Source organism: Leopardus geoffroyi, chromosome B1 (assembly GCF_018350155.1).
Source record: "Leopardus geoffroyi isolate Oge1 chromosome B1, O.geoffroyi_Oge1_pat1.0, whole genome shotgun sequence".
NCBI classification, from domain to species: Eukaryota; Metazoa; Chordata; class Mammalia; order Carnivora; family Felidae; genus Leopardus; species Leopardus geoffroyi.
The window spans coordinates 15,323,796-15,343,245 of NC_059327.1; the positions used below are offsets into that span (position 1 = coordinate 15,323,796).

The 19,450-nt window shown below is 45.1% G+C and overlaps 1 protein-coding gene and 1 long non-coding RNA gene across 3 annotated transcripts in view; one reads left to right on the forward strand and one right to left on the reverse strand.

Moving 5' to 3' along the window:
- Nucleotides 1-18,941, reverse strand: part of CENPU (centromere protein U) — a 41,670-nt gene extending 22,729 nt beyond the window's left edge. The window contains exons 1-6 of one of the 2 annotated variants that reach the window (XM_045453225.1): nucleotides 18,631-18,927; nucleotides 15,585-15,633; nucleotides 14,130-14,247; nucleotides 10,301-10,406; nucleotides 2,029-2,089; nucleotides 1,339-1,581 (exon numbers count right to left, since the gene is read on the reverse strand). In XM_045453225.1, coding sequence (XP_045309181.1) covers nucleotides 1,339-1,581; nucleotides 2,029-2,089; nucleotides 10,301-10,406; nucleotides 14,130-14,247; nucleotides 15,585-15,633; nucleotides 18,631-18,671 — 618 coding nt within the window. In that variant the 5' untranslated portion in view covers nucleotides 18,672-18,927. Of the gene's footprint in view, nucleotides 1-1,338; nucleotides 1,582-2,028; nucleotides 2,090-10,300; nucleotides 10,407-14,129; nucleotides 14,248-15,584; nucleotides 15,634-18,630 lie in introns of both variants that reach the window. The other variant, XM_045453236.1, reaches the window with a different exon arrangement.
- LOC123585285 lies at nucleotides 17,039-18,710 on the forward strand. Its single transcript, XR_006706036.1, has 2 exons — nucleotides 17,039-17,143; nucleotides 18,478-18,710. It is a non-coding gene; the product is annotated as an uncharacterized LOC123585285 (long non-coding RNA).
- Nucleotides 18,942-19,450: the final 509 nt, after the last annotated feature.

Consider the following 19,450-nt stretch of genomic DNA (forward strand, 5'->3'; position numbering starts at 1 on the left):
GAACACTATGTATTTCAAGACAAAAAAATATTATAAGAAATTACAAGGAGACATTTCCTAATGGTAACAGAACATAACGATAACAGCCACTCATCAAGAACATAGAACGTTAAGTAAGCATGCAATTAAAAACACAGCTTCTGTACTTGAGATAACAGTATCATGTCAAGGTTAATTTCCTGGTTTTAATCACTGCACTTTGGTTATACAAAATGTAAGAATTAGATTAAGATGGGGAAAAAATGTGTGGGAACTTCCTGAACTATCTGTGCAACTATAAGTCTAAAATTGACAAAACAAAGAACAAAGCTACAAAATTCACAATGCAAAACTTCAGAGAACTAAAGAGAATCTGCAAAACTGGGATATTAACAAACACCTAAAACATCTGCTTTGTAATCAAGTAGACTATCCCCGCACCATAAAAAGACTCTACGGAGACATAATATCTGAACGCATGTCCATCAACTTGACCTGAGAGGACATTCACAGAAAACCTCCAACAACTGCCAACTCAAGTTCACGTGGGATATTCACCAGACAGACCAGAAAGAGGCAGATAACATGAATACGCTTCTGTTTGCGTAGAAAGGGGACAGTAAGAGAAAATAGATCCCTCTTTGTTTATTTTAGCAGAAGGAAACTCAGGAAGAGAACACAGAAACCAGCCGAAATGTTACCTGTTCAGTGGGGGAGGAAGACAGAAAGGGGAGAATGAGGCAGCAGGAACACAATATACTTAGAATTCTTTTTGAACATGAATGAGAATTATTCAAAGCATTAAGCCAAATGGATAAAATGACATATTAAGAGCTTGTCCCAAAGATAACATATGCCACGAATTTAAAACAGAGTGTTTAGGACCCGGAAATCTTATCTTAGCAATGTTTTTCTACGGATATGATCAAGGGTGTACACAAAGATTTAGCTAGGAAGAAATTCATGAATGAAAGCACCTAAAAATTTTTGATTGCAACCATTCATTCGTAAGAGGTTAAACTGTGGCACATTCATGAAGGAAATGTCGTGCACTTGTGAAAATGGCATCCCAGAACACCAAGTGACCAGGCCGGTCCACTCAGGGTGAGGAAAAAGCTCCGTTAAGGGACTGAGGCGCACAGATCAAAGAGCACGCATCTTTTACGGGGATGGGATCGTGGGTGATCTCATCCTCCTTTCTACACCTTCTGAATTTCCTAAAATAAACATTTTTATAACAAAAATATATATTAGCTTTTTAAAGAATCAAAGGAAAGAGAGGAAATGCTTTATTTTCCTCCTCAACATTTTTCAGTCAACTTTTTTTCTCCCCAACGGAGATGACAGACACGTTCTTACCGACCGACTTTCTGTCGCCAGGTTCGCTTTTTCAACACCAGACGTGGCGCTAAGGGGTCCTACTCTTTTAGGAGTGGTGGACTCAGCTGGTTTCTCTGGAAGTTCCGAAGATATACGCGGTGTATCTGGAACAGGTTCACATTGTTCTGTACTCATTTTGTCCGCTGGTTTAACTTTCCTTCTTATATCACCTTCTTCGGGGCTTTCAGATTCATTGCTAATGGGCTTGACTTTTCTTGCTGGCTATGCCAAGAAATCAGCATTACTGGTTTAGAAAACACAAATGCTTACCATCCTTCCTGTAATAGTAGACAGCCTTAAAATCCACATTTCTCATTTCCCACCCTCAAGCCTGAACATAATAGGAAGATGGCAACAGAATTAGTGGGTAAGTGGGGAAACCCAGATTTCAAGGCTCCATGTGAACACTCCAAGTTCACTCTGCCTCTGTAGATCCCGAACTAAACACAGGAATGCTGTGAAAACTGACAGGGTACATGCGGGTTTGAGACCTATGTAATGAAAAGCACTTAAGACATAAAAACACATTTCCCTTTTTACTCTAAAAGTATCTTCTGAAACGTAATATTCTTCCTCTGTGTAAAATGTGCACATTTTCTCTGCTTGCCTCCAATTGAGATAGGATATGAAATATGTTGCAAAAGACAGAAGAGAACATTCCTAACACACCTTTTTTGCACTCATTTCTACAGACGTGTCTTCACTTGCTTCGATTTCGTAAGTGTCTGACCTGTGCGAAAGAATAAACCATCAACATCTTACACTTCCTTCATTTTTATTCACATGCTGCATAGAGGTTGCTCATCCAGTATGAAAACAAGCTCAATTTAGTGAGTTTTCTCACGTGTCCCGGATTTATGGGTCATCTCCCACTTCTTCCGACGCCCAGGGCAGCCAAGCGTCCTGTTACTGCACCACACGACATGTGGTCATGTCTAAGAAATGCCCTTTCCCTGGTGTTCCCACTCCCAGATACATGGGCCATCATTTGAACTAAAAGCTAATCCACAGACGCTAGACCTATCATTAGGAGATATAAAAAGGAATACCCTTTTTTTCTTTGAAACGGAAAAAAAAAAAAATAATCCTAAACTTCTGATGAGAGATGAGAGTTCATTTTTTCATTCAATTCAACATTCATTTAATACCAACTTCAAAATGCAAAGCGCAGTGAATAAAATTACTTTAAAAATGAGAGACTTCAGGAGCGCCTGGGTGGCTCAGTCGGTTAAGCATGCGACTTTGGCTGAGATCATGATCTCGTGGTTCATGGGTTCGTGCCCCGCGTCCGGCTCTGTGCTGACAGCTCAGAGCTTGGAACCTGCTTTGGATTCTGTGTCTCCTTCTCTCTCTGCACCTCCCCCTCTTGCACTCTCTCTCTCTCAAAAATAAATAAACATTTAAAAAAATTAAAAATGAGAACCTTAAGTCCACTCTCTGGTAGGAAGGCCAAAGACAGTACCAGGCCTGGCCATTTCTGCCCACTACAGGGCTCCATGAACAAGCAGTCCCTCGGCCAGTGTTCCCTCCGTGAGTTGGCCAGAACCCCAAGGGCTGCCCTACAGTCTGAATCCATCTCTGCCCGGTCCCCATTCTTCTACCTTTAAGTTTCACAGAAAGGTCTACTAATAAACCTCTTCCGTTCTAATTCTGCCTCAGTGTACTTACCTGGCCTGGCACAGCGGCCTTCTACGCCGTGCATACAGGCCACAGAGAGCCCCTCAAGGGTGCGAGGCATGCCAGCGAGAGAAGGCTGGCATTTCAGAAGGATGGCGCTGGAAGCCGTATGGTGGGCGGGCCAGAGGGAGAGAGCAATCCCGGAGCCAAGGACAGCAGGCCGGGCTTTGCTGGGGGAGGGCTGGCGAGATCAGCAAGGGCTTATGCTGTGGCAGGGCAGGGAGAGGAAAACGAAGGCCCTCTGGGTCATCACAGGCCACGCAAACAGGACTGGTCAGAGATAAAAGACACTGGGGATGACACTCAGGTGACAGCAAGGCCGTTAACCTAGAGAATACGGAAGGAGCCTGTTGACACCGGGTGAGAGAGGAAAGGACTGAGCTCGGTTTTGCCTTTGTGGAATCCAAGGTGCCTATGGGCATCTAGGGGTACCCGGCGGAGCCAGGATATGGCGTGCCCTGGAGAAAGGTGGGGCCAGACAGACAGACGAGAGGAGCAGAGGCACGACAGTAATGTTGGGGGCAGTGGAGAGAAGAGAGCTGAGGGCAGCATCACCTGTGCACACAGCGGCGAGGGAGCAAGGAGATCAAGGAACAAAGAACTGAACACATCCCTGGTAAGAGACAGCAGGTGCTGATGCCTCCGCAAGTCCTGGGAAATGCCGCTCTCTCTCCAGTGCCTCCCTGCTGCCTTGACTCCCCTCTGTGTCCACACACAGACCCTAACTTACCAAATAGTTTATTTTTGGGGAGCTTACCTCACGATCAAAACCGAGATTACCAAGGACATCCATATGGTTAAATACAATGCACGCGTTCAGTCCTTGCGTGACTTGTTTCTCAATTGCACTCGGGCCACCTGACCACCCAACACACACTCCCTCTGCTACTCCTGTGAACAAGCACTGCCCTGGTTTTCTTCTTTTGCCTCCAGATGCTTTTCTTCTCTCCTTCACAAGCTCCTTCCTCTCTTCGGGACGGCAGGTGGGCTTTCAAGAGGGGGGCCCCGTCCTCGCCTGCTCTCGGGCAGCCTCCCCCCGCGAGGCCCCACTCGCCCACAGCTCCACACCCCCACCACCAAGAGGCCAACAACTTCAGCCACAAGTCCAGCTTGGCCCTCTCCTCTGAGCGCCAGACCCAAGTACATAGCTTTGCCATGTCTACACCAATTCATGATGGCCTCAGGATGAAGTTACTGCATCTTGTAGGATTAAGCGCTAGTCACGGGCACTGTCATCGACCCACGTGTACAAACCAGAAAGCCAGTAGTCTGCCAGTAACTCTTACCCACCCTCCTAGAGCCAACCCACCACCAAGCCCGCTGGTTGACTTTCTATTGCTTAAGCCCAGTCACTTTTTCCCTCTGTTGTAACTGCCCTAGTCCTGTCGGCCCTGGGCTACTAAAACACTTCCAGACTGGTGTCTCCAGTGTACTCCTGCCTCTCTCAAATCCATTTTCCACACAGCAGCCAGAGGGACAGTTTTTACATGCAGTTTTTACCTGGCCATGCCACGCTTTCTTAAAATTCCTTAACGGGGCGCCTGGGTGGCGCAGTCGGTTGGGCGTCCGACTTCAGCCAGGTCACGATCTCGCGGTCCGTGAGTTCGAGCCCCGCGTCGGGCTCTGGGCTGATGGCTCAGAGCCTGGAGCCTGTTTCCGATCCTGTGTCTCCCTCTCTCTCTGCCCCTCCCCCGTTCATGCTCTGTCTCTCTCTGTCCCAAAAATAAATAAACGTTGAAAAAAAAAATTAAAAAAAAAAAAAAAAAAAAATTCCTTAACTGCTGAGCTTAAGGACAAAACTCCTTACCAACTACATACGATGGGGTTAGGTGTGGCTGCAATGCTAGAAAATACACCCCCAAAATGGTTTACACGAGACACTTTATTTGCCTCTTAATAAAACTCGAGATCATTCATGGAAATTTGGACAATCCCACCGTGATCAGAGACCCGTACTCCGTCCACTTCACGGCTCTACGTTCTCTGCCCACAGCGCCCGCTCAAGCTTCAGCTGCCACATCCACTTCCACCATAAGGAAGAAGGAAGGAGCAAAGAAGGGCATAATCCTCCCTATAAAGACACTTATGGAAGCTGCAAAAATTCAGTCACGAAGACACCTTAGGGGCAAGAGAAGCTAGGAGATCCACTCTTCATTCTGACAGCCACACGCTCGGCTAACATCAAATGTGCTGTCACTGAAGAAGGAGGGGAAGACACTGGGGCAGACAACCAGCACGCTTTACCATCCGTGACAAAGTAATTACCATCTTGCAGTGTGCTCCCCTCTTCAGTCTCTATACCCCGAGTCACCCCAGCTCTTCTCGGTCCCACAGACTCCCTCTGCTCCCTGCCACCACGGGGCCTTTGTGCCTACCATTTCACCTCCATGGAACATTCACTCCTCCCCCACCCCACCAACCCAATTCCCATCACAGGGTCACCCGCTTCCCTGTGAGGTTCATCAGGGATCTGTCAGTGATATCTACTGTTCCATAAGCTCCAGGACAACAAGGATTATGTCCACTATGAGTTATTACTGTAAACCGAGAGCCTCACACAGGGCCAGGCATGTGGGCGGTGCTCAATGAATGCTGAGAAAATACAAACAATAATAGCTCATATTTGAAAGTTCACTATGTACCAACCAGTTTTAAGAGCTTAAGAGGATAGATTCATCTTAAACAATCCATGACGTAGATTGTACTACTACTTTACTTTCCAGATGAAGGAATTAGGAAGTTAAAGGTCTGGCCCAAGGCCCAATGCCTTAGAAGTGGCCTAACGAGGACCTGAACCAGCACAAGAGGTTGAGGGCCCGTTGCCTTAACCAGGGCACTGCACTTACACCTCACGAACAAAGGGATTCAAATATTCGCTGAATGCCTACTGCGTGCCAGGTGGTGTTCTAGGCACCCGAGGAACAGCAGGGAACAGAACAAAGTTCTGCTTTTTAAGCTATTCCTATTGGGGAGAGACAATGAACAAATTAAAAAATGAACATAGGGGCGCCTGCGTGGCTCAGTCAGTTAAGCGTCCAACTTCAGCTCATGATCTCACAGTTCGTGAGTTCAATCCCTGCATCGGGCTCTGTGGTGACAGCTTGGAGCCTGGAGCCTGGAGCCTGCTTCGGATTCTGTGTCTCCCTCTCTCTCTGCCCTTCCCCCACTCAACGCTCTCTCTCTCGCTCTCAAAAATAAACAAACATTACAAAAAAATTAAAAAATGAACATAAAATATTGGCTTGGTAGAGGTGAATGCTATGACAAAAAGATCAGAGTAAAGAAAATATACTGATGGAGAAAGGTGATATTTTCTATGAGGCAGCAGAGTGGATTGCTATGATATGGTGACATCTGAAATCTAAAAGGAAGCATAGGAGCAAGCCTTACAGAAGGCCTACAGAAGAGCAATCTGGGCACCTGAGATGGTACATGCAAAGGCCCTGAGGTGGTACCTATTTAAGAACTTGATATTAAAATGATGCTGAGGGAAATAAGCCAGTTACAGAGGGACAAATAAATACTGTATTATTCCACCTATATGAGGTATCTAAAACAGGCCAATGCATAGAATTGTTTTCTTTTATGGGGCGCCTGGGTGGCTCAATCGGTTAAGCGTCTGACTTCAGCTCAGGTCATGATCTCACGGTTCTTGGGTTCAAGCCCCACATTGGGCTCTGTGCTGACAGCTCAGAGCCTGGAGCCTGTTTCAGATTCTGTGTCTCCCTCTCTCTCTCTGCCCCTCCCCCACTCGTGCTCTATCTCTGTCTCAAAAATAAACATTAAAAAAAATTAAAAACAAAAAAAGAATTGTTTTCTTTTTAAACTATTCCAAAAAACAGAAAAGGAAGGAAAACTTCCAAATCCATTCTATGAGGCCAGCATTATCCTGATACCAAAACCAGATAAAGACACCACAAAAAAAGAGAACTACAGGCCAATATCTCTGATGAACACAGATGCAAAATCCTCAACAAAATACTAGCAAACTGAATCCAACAACACGTTAAAAAAAATCGTTCACCACAATCAAGTGGGATTTATCAAGTGGGCTGTAAGGGTGGTTTAATATTCACAAATAAATGTGACACATCAATAAAAGGATAAGAACCATAAGGTTATTTCAATAGAAGCAGAAAAAGCATTTGACAAAGTACAACATCCATTCATGATAAAAACCCTCAACAAGGGGCGCCTGGGTGGCGCAGTCGGTTAAGCGTCCGACTTCAGCCAGGTCACGATCTCGCGGTCCGTGAGTTCGAGCCCCGCGTCGGGCTCTGGGCTGACGGCTCAGAGCCTGGAGCCTGTTTCCGATTCTGTGTCTCCCTCTCTCTCTGCCCCTCCCCCGTTCATGCTCTGTCTCTCTCTGTCCCAAAAATAAATAAACGTTGGAAAAAAAAAAAAAAAAACCCTCAACAAAGTAGGTTTACAGGGAACTTATCATAATAAAGGGCATATATGAAAAACCCACAGCTAACATACTCGATGGTAAAAAAATTCAGCTATTCCCCTAGGATCAGGAACAAGACAGGGATGTTCCCTCTCACCACTTTTATTCAACATAGTACTAGAAGTCCTAGCCACAGCAATCAGACAACAAAAAGAAAGAAATCCTCATAAGGAAGAAGCGACTCTTTACAGACAAGATACTCTATGTAGAAAACCCAAAAGGCTCCATCAAAACACGGCTAGAACTGATAAATGAATTCAGTGAAGTTGCAAGATACAAAATTAATGCACAGAAATCTGTTGCATCTCTATACACCAATGATGAAGCAGAAGAAAGAGAAATGAAGGAATAAATCCTATTTACAACTGCACCCAAAACAATAAGACACCTAAGAATAAATCTAATCACTGGCGTAAAAGACCTGTACTCTGAAAACTATAAAACACTGATGAAAGACATTGAAGACGACACAAAGAAATGGAAAAACGTTCCGTGTTCATGGACTGGAAGAACAAATATTGTTAAAATGTCTACACTACCCAAAGCAATCTATACATTCAATGCAATCCCTATCAAAATACCAACAGCATTTTTTTAAATGTTTATTTATTTACTTAGAGAGAATACAAGCAGCAGATGGGCAGAGAGAGAGGGAGAGAGAGAATCTCAAGCAGGCTCCACGATGTCAGTGCAGAGCCCAATGCAGGGCTTGATCCCATGAACTGTGAGATCATTGCCTGAGCTGAAATCAAGAGTTAGATGCTTGACTGAGCCACCCAGCTGCCCCAACAGTATTTTTCACAGAACTAGAACAAACAATCCTAAAGCGTGTATGTAACCACAAAAGACCCCAAATAGCCAAAGCAACCTTGAAAAGCAAAAGCAAAGCTTGGAGTCATCACAACTCTGGACTTTAAGTTATATTACAAAGCTGTAATATGTAATATGCCACTATGGGACTGCACAAAAATAGACACACAGATCAACAGAATAGAAAACCCAGAAACAAACCCACAACTCTATGGTCAATAAATCTTTGACAAAGCAGGAAAGAATATCCAATGGGAAAAGGATAGTCTCTTCAGCAAATGGTGCTGGGACAACTGGACCACTTTCTTGCACCATACACAAAAATAAACTCAAAATTGCTGAAAGACCTAACTGTGAGACCTGAAACCATAAAAATCCTAGAAGACAGCACAGGGAGTAACATTTGGCATTAGCCATAGCAACTTTTTTTTAGACCGGTCTCCTGAGGCAAGGGAACCAAAAGCAAAAATAAACTGATGGGGCTTCATTATAACAAAAAGGTTCTGCAGAGCAAAGGAAAAAGTCAACAAAACGAAAAGGCCACCTACAGAATGGGAGAATTTTGCAAATAACATATCTGAAAAAGGGTTAGCATCCAAGATGTATAAAGCATTTACAAAACTCAGCACCTAAAAAAACCCCAAATAATCCAATTATACACTGGGCAGAAGACATGAACAGATATTTCTCCAAAAAGGCATCCAGACGGCAACAGACACATGAAAAGACGACCATCACTTATCCTCAGGGAAATGCAAATCAAAACCTCGCACCTGTCAGAATGGCCAAAATCAACAACCCAAAAACAACGGGTGTTGGTGAAGATGTGGAGAGAAAGTAACCATCACGTGCTGTTGGTGGGGATGCAAACTGGTGCAGCCACTGTGGAAGACAGTACAGAGGTTCCTCAAAAAGTTCAAAACAGAACTACCCTATGATCCAGGAAGTGCACTACTGAGTTTTTACACAAAGAATGCAAAAACCCTAATTCCAAGGGTACGTGCACCCCTATGTTTATAGCAACATTAGTTACACTAGCCAAATCATGGAAGCGGCCCAAGTGTTCATCAATTTGTGAACGGATAAAGCGGTGGTACATATATAGAGTGGAATATTACTCAGCCACTAAAAAAGAATGAAATATTGCTATTTGTAATGACATGGATGGAGCTGGAGACTATTATGCTAAGCAAAGTAAGTCAGTCAGAGAAAGACAAATCCCATATGATATATACAGAAACAAAACAAAGGAGCAAAGGGTTTAAGAGAGAGAGAGAGAGAGAGAGAGAGAGAGAGAGAGGCAAACCAAGAAGCAGAATCTTAGCTTTGAAGAACTGATGGTTACCAGAGAGGAGGTGGGGGGGAAATAGGTAATGGGATGAAGGAGGGCACCTGTGATGAGAACCAGGTGATTCGAATTAAAATAAAAACTTGAAAAATCCTTTCCCTCCCTCCTTGTCTTAACCTTAAAGCTAAACTAGCTTCACGAGCATGTTTTCTAGAATAATCAGTTAAATGTCAATTGTAATGACTTTTTTTTAATTAAACTGGATTTTTTATAAGTGAGGTATAACGGACATATGTTAGTTTCAGGTGTACGACATAACGATTGGATACTTGTATATACTGAAAAATGATCTCCACAATTAGTTTAGTTAACGTCTGTCACTAAACAGAGCTACAAATTTTCTTCTTCTTGTGACAACTGTCCAGATCTACTCTCTTAGCAGCTTTCAAACATACAACACAGTATCACCTCTATCACCATGCTGTAATTACATCCCCCCCGTGACTGTTTTCTTTGATGGGAAAGTTGTACCTATAATTAATTATAAGTAATGTTAATTTTTGAAAATAAGTTTTTATGTACCGGTTCTCTTGAGGAAAAACTAAGTTGGCTCCAAAGACCTTTAAAGAGCTTTAGTTTCATAAGCCTCTACCTGAGAGAGCGTCTCGGAAATCCTACTAACCCCAAATAAACAACTGCTTAAAGTAGAAGCTTACCTTTTCTCCACTTCTTTTCCTTCAGGAGTTGAAGGGATGGGTGAACCACAGTGTGTGGAGAATTCTTCTTCATCAGCATATATAGCAGTGCTGTGTAAAGGAGGGTCTACAAAAGACGTTTTTTTAAAGTACAACTTTCAAAGTCTGGCAGCTTGGGCAGCGTTTAAGTTTGTTCTCTTACAACGGCGACCTCAGTTTTAATGGCTGCCAATTACACAGGCTACTTCCTTCCCGAATGTTCTTGCGCTCACACCTCAACAATGAGAAATTTAAACCATTTCATTCATAAATACATGGGCATTTGTCAGTGGTAAACTGTATTGCTGTATTTACATGCTATCTGGAAATTTTTTAAGGATATAAAAGAAATTTATTTTTATTTATTTATTTATTTATTTTTTTTCAACGTTTATTTATTTTTGGGACAGCGAGAGACAGAGCATGAACGGGGGAGGGGCAGAGAGAGAGGGAGACACAAAATCGGAAACAGGCTCCAGGCTCTGAGCCATCAGCCCAGAGCCCGACGCGGGGCTCGAACTCCTGGACCGCGAGATCGTGACCTGGCTGAAGTCAGACGCTTAACCGACTGCGCCACCCAGGCGCCCCTAGGATATAAAAGAAATTTAAAGAAGCCTGACGTTCTCAGTCCTCACCTGACAGAGCATCATGGCCCTACTTGAGAGATCACTACACTCGTGATCAGCTCCGAGGCTTACAGGGCTTGGCCCATGGGACTCTAGAACCTCATCAAGTTCCTAGCTGGGAGGAGGGGGCCCTCTGGGGGAAGGATTCCAGTCTTCTCCCTCCTCCTCTTCCCCTGCACCATTTGAGCCTTTCACTAGCACAAGGAGCTAACTTCAGAGAGCAAGATGAAAGGGAGGGCGATCAAATGGCCTTGGTGGAAAGGCACAGAAGAGGACCCTGGGGGGAACAGAACACTCCTACCTACTCAGGTAAAAAGAGAGACCTCAACACACTGGGCTGGGGCTGGGCTGGTGGCAGGAGGGGAGAGCTTGGGGGAGGGTGGGAGGCGGCCAGGAATGGGAGAGTTGAATTGCTGCAAGTGGGGGTTGCGGGGGGGGGGGGGGTGCCTGGTAAGAGCCAAGCTACCACTTGTGTTTGAATTTTAGCAATTTTAGCCCGGCAGTGGCAGTGTAAGCACCATGGTGTGGATTAAACGGCATGGGTTCAGACAGACAGTTGCTTAAGCAGTGAACACGTCCATGCACAATTTTAACATCAGTAATATACTCTGTGTTGCCCTCAACTAGGCAAAGGGATTTATTCACTACTGCCCATCGCAAAGAGTAAAAGAGAAACCAATCCTGAATCTCTGTGTGTAACCAGTCATACAAACTGGACCCTCACACCTCAACACACAGAGACACCCCAATTTTAACAAGATGAATACTCCAATTTAAAAATGGATAAATGATTTGAATAGACAGCTCCAGATACACAAATGGGCCAACAGACACATAGAAAGATGTCAGCATCATTAGTCACTAGGGAAATAAAACTCGAAGCCACAATGAGATACTACTCCACATCCATTTGGATGGCTACAATCAAAAAACAAAACAAAACAAAACAACCCCAAGTGAGGATGTGGAGAAACTGTATTACTAGTGCAAATGTAAAATGAATGTTGTGGCCTCAAAAAAGCGAACACAATTACCTTATATCCAGCAACTCTACTTCCGCGTAGGTGCTCCCAAGAAGTGAAAGCAGGGACTCCCACGGATGTTTGAACACCCGTGTGTATGGCAGCATTATTCACCATAGTCACAAGGTAAAAGCAACCCCAGCGTTCACTGCCAGATGATTGGACATACACACAGGATGGAATATTACTCAGTTTCAAAAGGAAATTCGGACACAGGCTACAACACGGGGGGGACTCTGAAGACATAATTAAGTGGAAAAAAAGAGGAAAAATATTGTCCGATTCCTCTCAAAGGAGGCACCTAGAACAGTCAAATTTATAGAAACAGAAAGTTGGGCTGGGAGGTGTGGGGAATGAGGAGGTGTGGCTTAATGGGCACAGACTTTCAGTTAGGGGCAAGGGGAGGTTCCGGGGGGGGGGGATGGGGAGGATAGCTGCAGGACAACGGGAGCGTGGTGATGCCACAGAAATGTACTTTTAAAAATGGTTAGGGGCGCCTGGGTGGCTCCGTCGGTTAAGCGGCCGACTTCAGCTCAGGTCACGATCTCGCGGTTTGTGAGTTTGAGCCCCGCGTCGGGCTCTGTGCTGACGGCTCAGAGCCTGGAGCCTGTTTCCGATTCTGTGTCTCCCTCTCTCTCTGACCCTCCCCCGTTCATGCTCTGTCTCTCCCTGTCTCAAAAATAAATAAAACGTTAAAAAAAAAAAAATTAAAAAAACAAACAAACAAACAACGGATTACGGAGCTAAAACATTTTTTAGGAATGCAGTATGACGCCTGCTACAGCACAGAGGAAGCGTGAAAAGACTCTGCTAAATGCAAAAAGCCGGTCACAAATGAACACGGAGTAGGACTCCATTTGTATGAAGAGGCACAAACAGGGAGGAGGTGTATGGCTGGCAGGGACTCGGGGGGAAGCACGGGTGGGGACTGAATGCCAACAGGCACAGAGTTTCTCGCCGGGGTGATTAGGATGTTCTGGAACAGACAATGGTGACGGTTGTGCAATTTGGGGGCCACACTAATGTACCACTGAAAAGGAGGTATTTTCTTTAAAACTTTTTTAAATCTATTTATTTTAGAGAGAGAGAGACAGAGAGAGAGTGCGCGCACAGCGGAGTAGAGAGAGAGGGAGACACAGAATCCGAAGCAGGCTCCAGGCTCTGAGCTGTCAGCACACAGCCGGATGCGGGCTCGAACTCAGAGACCACAAGATTCGTGACCTGAGCCGAAGTCGGCCGCTTAACCGACTGAGCCAGGTGCCCACGTTCTGCTCATTTCTGACCTCTGAAGTGGCCAGTGACGTAAACAGAAGCAGGCCCACCTGGACCAGGTGCCAGCCCTGCTTTCCTCACACTCCAAGAAACACAGATGGAGCTCTCCCCCTGGCTTTCCCGAAGCATCCTCTGCCTCTGTGTATTTCCGCAAAGGGAAAATTATCCCTCTTCTAAGTAAAACCCCTTACTGAATCACTCTATGGTGTGAGTGGTCATATGGAGTGAGAAGTGTAGTTCATATTCCTCTTTCTACAGAGTACTATAATAGGTGTCCTATTAGGACTGGCTTGTGGACAAATGCTCCTAGAAGAGTTCCGCTTTGATAAATGTTTAATAGACTTCTTAATGGGGTGCCTGGGTGGCTCAGTCTGTTAAGTGTCCAACTTTGGATCAGGTCATGATCTCATGGTTCGTGGGTTTGAGCCTGAAGCCTGCTTCAGATCCTGTGTCTCCCTCTCTCTCTGCCCCTCGCCTATTCGTGCTCTGTTTCTCTCTCTCTCTCTCAAAATAATGAAACATAAAGAAAAAAAAATTAAAAAAAAAAGTTCTTACTTCTAATGTACTTAAAAGTGAGAAAAATTAACTCAAAATATTAAGTACTCCCTAGAACACTATAGTTGTATGCAGACAGCTGATTTTTAAAATCTGAAAAGATTTCCATATTAAAAAAAAATTTTTTTTAACTAATGTTTATTTTTGATAGAAAAAGAGAGAGAGGGAGAGCGCGGGGGAGGGGTGGAGGGAGAGAGGGAGACATAGAATCTGAAGCAGGCTCCAGGCTCCGAGCTGTCAGCACAGAGCCCGATGCATATTTTTATTAGTAACTAGCCCAAAGTTTTTAGGATAAACTACGTTAAAGTTCTTAAGATGAAGATTTAAAATACTAACCGAAGATTTCATAAGGTTCTTCATCTTTCTCATGTTCACCCAGTCTGCTGATGCTGGAGATACCAGAATTATCGGGAAAATCAAATACATTAGTAGGCTTCTGCTCTGGGCCAGCTTTCTAAAAGTGAATAAAGTCAAAGTCATTGAATTAGTTGTAACAACCGGGAACATTACAAAGTTGATTTATTTAGAAAGGATAATCCTGCTATCGTTGCTGCCTAAAGAAATGATCCTTAACACTTTTTGAGGGGGGAGTTGGGGGAAACAGACCCCTTTGAAAAACCAAGACAGGGGCTGGCTAAATTCTATCAAGGACCAGAGACTCAATATAGTAGGCTTTGCATCTGTTGCAACTGCTCAACTCAGCCACTGCAGTCTGAAAGCAGACAGTGACCTTGCAGAAAGAATTAAGCATGGCTGTGTCGCAATAAAACTTTATTTATGAATACTGAAATTTGAATTTCGTATCATTCTCACCTATCACGAGACAGTTGTCTTTTGATTTTATTCCAACCAATTAGAAAGGTAAAAATCTTTCTCAGCTCACAGGGTTGTACAAAAACAGGGAGCAGGCCAGATTTGGCCCATGGGCCATAGTTTGGCAACTGCTGATCTAGGGGAAGCTATGGGCCCTCTCCCCCACGCACCTGAAAGTTCATAAGGATACACATGGGTAAAAACTCCCAAAGAAGAGACAAGCCTTTATGGTTCAATATACTAACAGGTCCCATGACATTTACTACCCCAAATCTTCATGAAAGACCAAAACATACAGAAAATGAGAAAAAAAAATCCATCACAGCTCTGGGAAATGGGGAAGGATGCCATTTACAGAAAAGAAAACATGAGGAAATTCTAGAAGATATAAAGGAGATGGTGTAAAATGGACCAAACAAAAACTTTCCCACTTACAGACCCTCACTATAAAATCTGTCAAGGAGTACTTGGGGGTGGGATGCCAGAGAAGGGGAGCTGACAGGCCTTCCCATCCTCTGAGATGCAAATCAGCCTCCAGCTTCCAGCTGCCTTCCAAGAAAAGAAAGAAGTCAGGAAGGCTAAGAAATACATCTCAGGCACTTTGGACTTCCAGCGGAGGCAGGCTGGGAGCAGAGCTTTAAAACTTGAAGAATTCCGTGCCAGGTATGCTGGACTTTAGCCAAATGGCTAAGTGAAAAGAGCAAAATACAGAAAGCTGTACAAATTTTTACAGGATATCAATTATCCAAATGAAAATAAAACCAACCTAGGCCCAGAAAAAAAGATTCAAAATGTTAACAGGGATCATTTTTTCTAATATACTGGCAAAGATGGGAGGCAAAGGAATACACTTTTCACTACAATAGAACACTGAGCTCACCGAGTGAAGTCTACGCGACTCGAAGGTTCCCACAAAACGTTCATCATTTCGTATTGTCAGTTATGAGATAATTATATTAAAGTGAGACGATAACTTACATCTTTCGTGGAATGTGTTTTTCCTATAGAGTTCTTTGAAGATCTCACACTATCGAACAGCAAAAACACACAAAAAGGAAATATTTAAAATAACTGGGGAAACACCGTAACTTGCAACCCTTTCGAAGCATTTTTTCCCCCAGATTATTGTCATCAGTTGCACAGAGAGTGAGCACCCAGAGAAAGTCAGGTTATGGCAAAATCCTTCGGGAAAACAGAACCTGTATCTCACACACATTTTTTTTTTTTTTTTACGGGCCAAATCATATCACCGGTGTATAAAATAGCACACCTCTCTCCCTCAGGGACACAGAAACTCTTCATCCTGCAATTTCCTTTTCCCTGAGGACAAGTCAATAGCAGCGACTGACAGTTTCTGCAGAATAGAGCAAAAGGGAAGTAGGCTGGCATTTACTAGGCACCTGACACCCATTCTAGCCTGTGCCTGGCTCTTGCATGTATATTTCCTCATTTAGCTCCAACGGTCCTATAAAGTAGAAGTGAACCCCATCTGCAGAGTAAATTTGCCCAAAGCGGCACACAGCCAAGAAGCCGCCCGCGTCAAAATTTCCAGCAGTTCAAATCCACAGCTTTCCCCTTCCCGCCGCTAATGCCTCTCCCTTGGGCACTGGGATAAAAGGACAAAGTTGTAGATCTTCAACAAGCGTAAACAAGATGTAACAACAGTGACGAAAATACAGACTGGAAATAGGAGTGGGGGAGAAACAGCATTTCCAGTGAACATGTACCGTGTATCCTCCGTGCACCAGGCAATGCAGGACGGCACTGGGGGTACTTCGGTACGATACCATTACTCAGTCTCTGACTCTACAACTTACTGTGCAGGCACCATTCGTGGAAAGCAAAATCAGTCCGGTGTGTCGGAATCAATATTCCTTTGAGCAATGATTTATTGGATAGAATTTCAAGAACATGCTGCATATTCTCTACCCACGTTCACCTACTGTTCACATGTGGTCTCATACGCCCTCTGTGTGTGTAGACTAGAGACAGCGTGCACCTTTACCCCTAAATAATTCAGTGTGCCTTTCCTAAGAGAGCATTATCACGCATTGCCACAGTACAATTTCCAAATTAAGAAAATGAACACTGATAGGATCATATAATCTACTGTCCATATTCAAATTCTACCCACGTCCCCAGAATTTCCCTCAACATCTTCTTCTGTATTTTCAAAAAGGAAATACAAAAGAATAGAAAATGTAAGATTGCATTGAACGTTTGATTTTCATAAACCTTTTTTTGTTGTCCTAGAAGTGTTTAGTGCACACATATTAATTGGGATGTAAAACATCATTACTGTGAGTCACAGTAAACAAAACTGTGGAACTCTTTAGAGCGGTGGTTCTCAAACTTAAGACATCAGAATCACCTGGAAGGCTTCCAACAGACTGCTTGGCCCCACCCCAGAGATTCTGATTCCATCCACCTGGGATGGGATCTGAGCTGCTGCGTTTCTAACAAATGCACATTTCTAAAAACACTTTAAGGACCGCTGCTTTATTTGATTCTCCGTTCCAAAGAAGAAGGTAGACCAGGTATTCATTTTACAGCATTTATGATTCCAGGGTTCGGGAAAAAGAAGTTACGGGACTTATCAAAGGTCACACAGCCAAGTAACAGAAAGAGGACTAGAAACCAGATTGCAGAACTTCTTATCCTCCGCCGACCCCTGGCTCTTGCCTCCTCTGTGCTTAAAAAAAGGTCAAGTTTCCACCTTACCTAAGGGTAGGAGCAAGGTGCTGTTTCCAAAGATGGAAACCTCTGCGATACCGTATGTAAAAGTTTTGGTAGATGGGCACCAGTGAGTTTGGGGGAGAGGGATGAACAGATTTCAAGAGTCTCAAAGGCAAAAATGTTGTATGTATACACACACATGGAGAGAGTGGGACTTTCCATCGGGAGAGCCTTTGGTTCTCTCCCACCATCAAGAGTCCCCACAGGAGTCTAGTCTGAGTTCATTCCACCTCCCTGCTCTGTCCTGCTCCAGGCTTTCCCCTAAGCTCTGCCTGGCTTGCATTCTGATGTCATCCTGCATCCACAAACGCCACCTCCTACAGGGAGTCTTCCCACAGCCCAGGAGGAACTCCTGGACATGTGTATGTATGACCTTGCGTCCCCACCATAGCAGGCCAAGACCCCTTTAGCTAGGACCACACCAGGCCTTCGGGTGCGCTCAAGACACTGCCAGCAGGGCAACTGTCAACGAATCCATTAAAAATAACATTCTGGGGGCGGCTGGGTGGCTCAGTCGGTTAAGCGACCGACTTCGGCTCAGGTCATGATCTCACAGTCCGTGAGTTCGAGCCCCGCGTCGGGGTCTGTGCTGACAGCGCAGAGCCTGGAGCCTGCTTCGGATTCTGTGTCTCCCTCTCTCTCTGCCCCTCCCCTGCTCGTGCTCTGTCTCTGTCTCAAAAATAAATAAAGACATTAAAAAATTAAAAAAAAAATGACATTCTGGAGAGCAGTTTGGCAGCCTATATTTAAATGCATGCCCTTTTTGATTAAGACAAAACTGCGTGACCCATCCTGGACCCCTTTTTAAGAATAACAAGCGACAGCTTGGAGCACCGGCTGGAGATTTGGTTCAGCTTTAACGTTCGTGTTACAAACACGGCAGGGTCTTGAAAATAAGAATCCTGACGGCCAGCCAGAGGGCAAACTTTCTAGAATGTAAAGTCTGGCAAGCAGGAGGCGGCTCAATGAGTTATTTGTTGGATATTTTGTTTCAAAACACTTCCAGCCTACTTTAGCCTACACTCGCGCACACAAAGCTAACCTTCTCTTCCACCCGCCAGGCCGCTTTCAGCTGTAACTGCTTTAAATCTCGCGGCCACCCTATGCACTTGGGGCTAATATTCCCATTTTATAGGTGGAAGACGAGACCCTGAGCGAGTTCCGCAGGGGCAGAGCCAGGGAGCCTCGCTACGCAGCACGAACAGCTCCGAGAGGCACAAAACGCGGCAGGAAGCGAAAGAGGTAACGCCGGTGCCCGGGCTGCGTCCGCACGAACCGAAGTACTTACCCGCCGCGCCCCGGGCCCCGCACCCGCCGCGACGGAGCCATCCGAGTCCAAGGCTCAGCGGGTAAATGGAGCCAGAAAAATCCCGCCAAACCGCGCGCAAGCCCCGAGCGGTCAATCTGGACCGAGCCTGCGCGCACGCCCCGCCCCGCCCCGGACCGTTTAATCCCGCGGGTCCTCCCGGTCCTGGAGCGCCTGAGAAATCCCGGCTGGGATTATAGGAAAGCGGATCTGGAGTCAGCGCCTTCCAACCAATTGCTGATGGTCCCTGAGACGTCAATAGTTAGCCGGGCTTTTCCCCGCGCCCGCGCCCGCGCCCGTTTTCCTAAACTCGGCAGTTCCGGAGCCGTAGGGGCCCGCCCAGGGGGCGGGGAAGGGGAGGACCCGGAGCTGAAACGAGGCAGCGCGGTGTTTCTGTGGGTACCCGGTCCAAACCCGGGTGGGAGCTCCCGGCGCTTAGGCTCCTGGGCAGTGAGAACGATGCATTGCCAACAAGGCAGGATTGGACTCTGCTGCTGCCCTTTAGCCAGCTGTGTGAGCTCGGCCTGTTATTTTCACCTCTATTCTAGTTTCCTCATTGTAAATGGGAAGGGTCCCTTCTGGAGCTAGTATTCTCTGATTCTTTCTGTTTACAAATTTATTCTGCGAAAGAATGTTGGGCCTTTACCACACCATAAAGAAAAATGAACTTAAAATGGGTCAAAGACCTAAACTTAAAAAGGAAAATGATGCAACTTTAAGGAGAAAACAGAGCAAAGATACTTAATGACCTTGAGTTTGGCAATGATTTCGTGGCTGTGATGCCAAAAGCACAGTTTGGGAT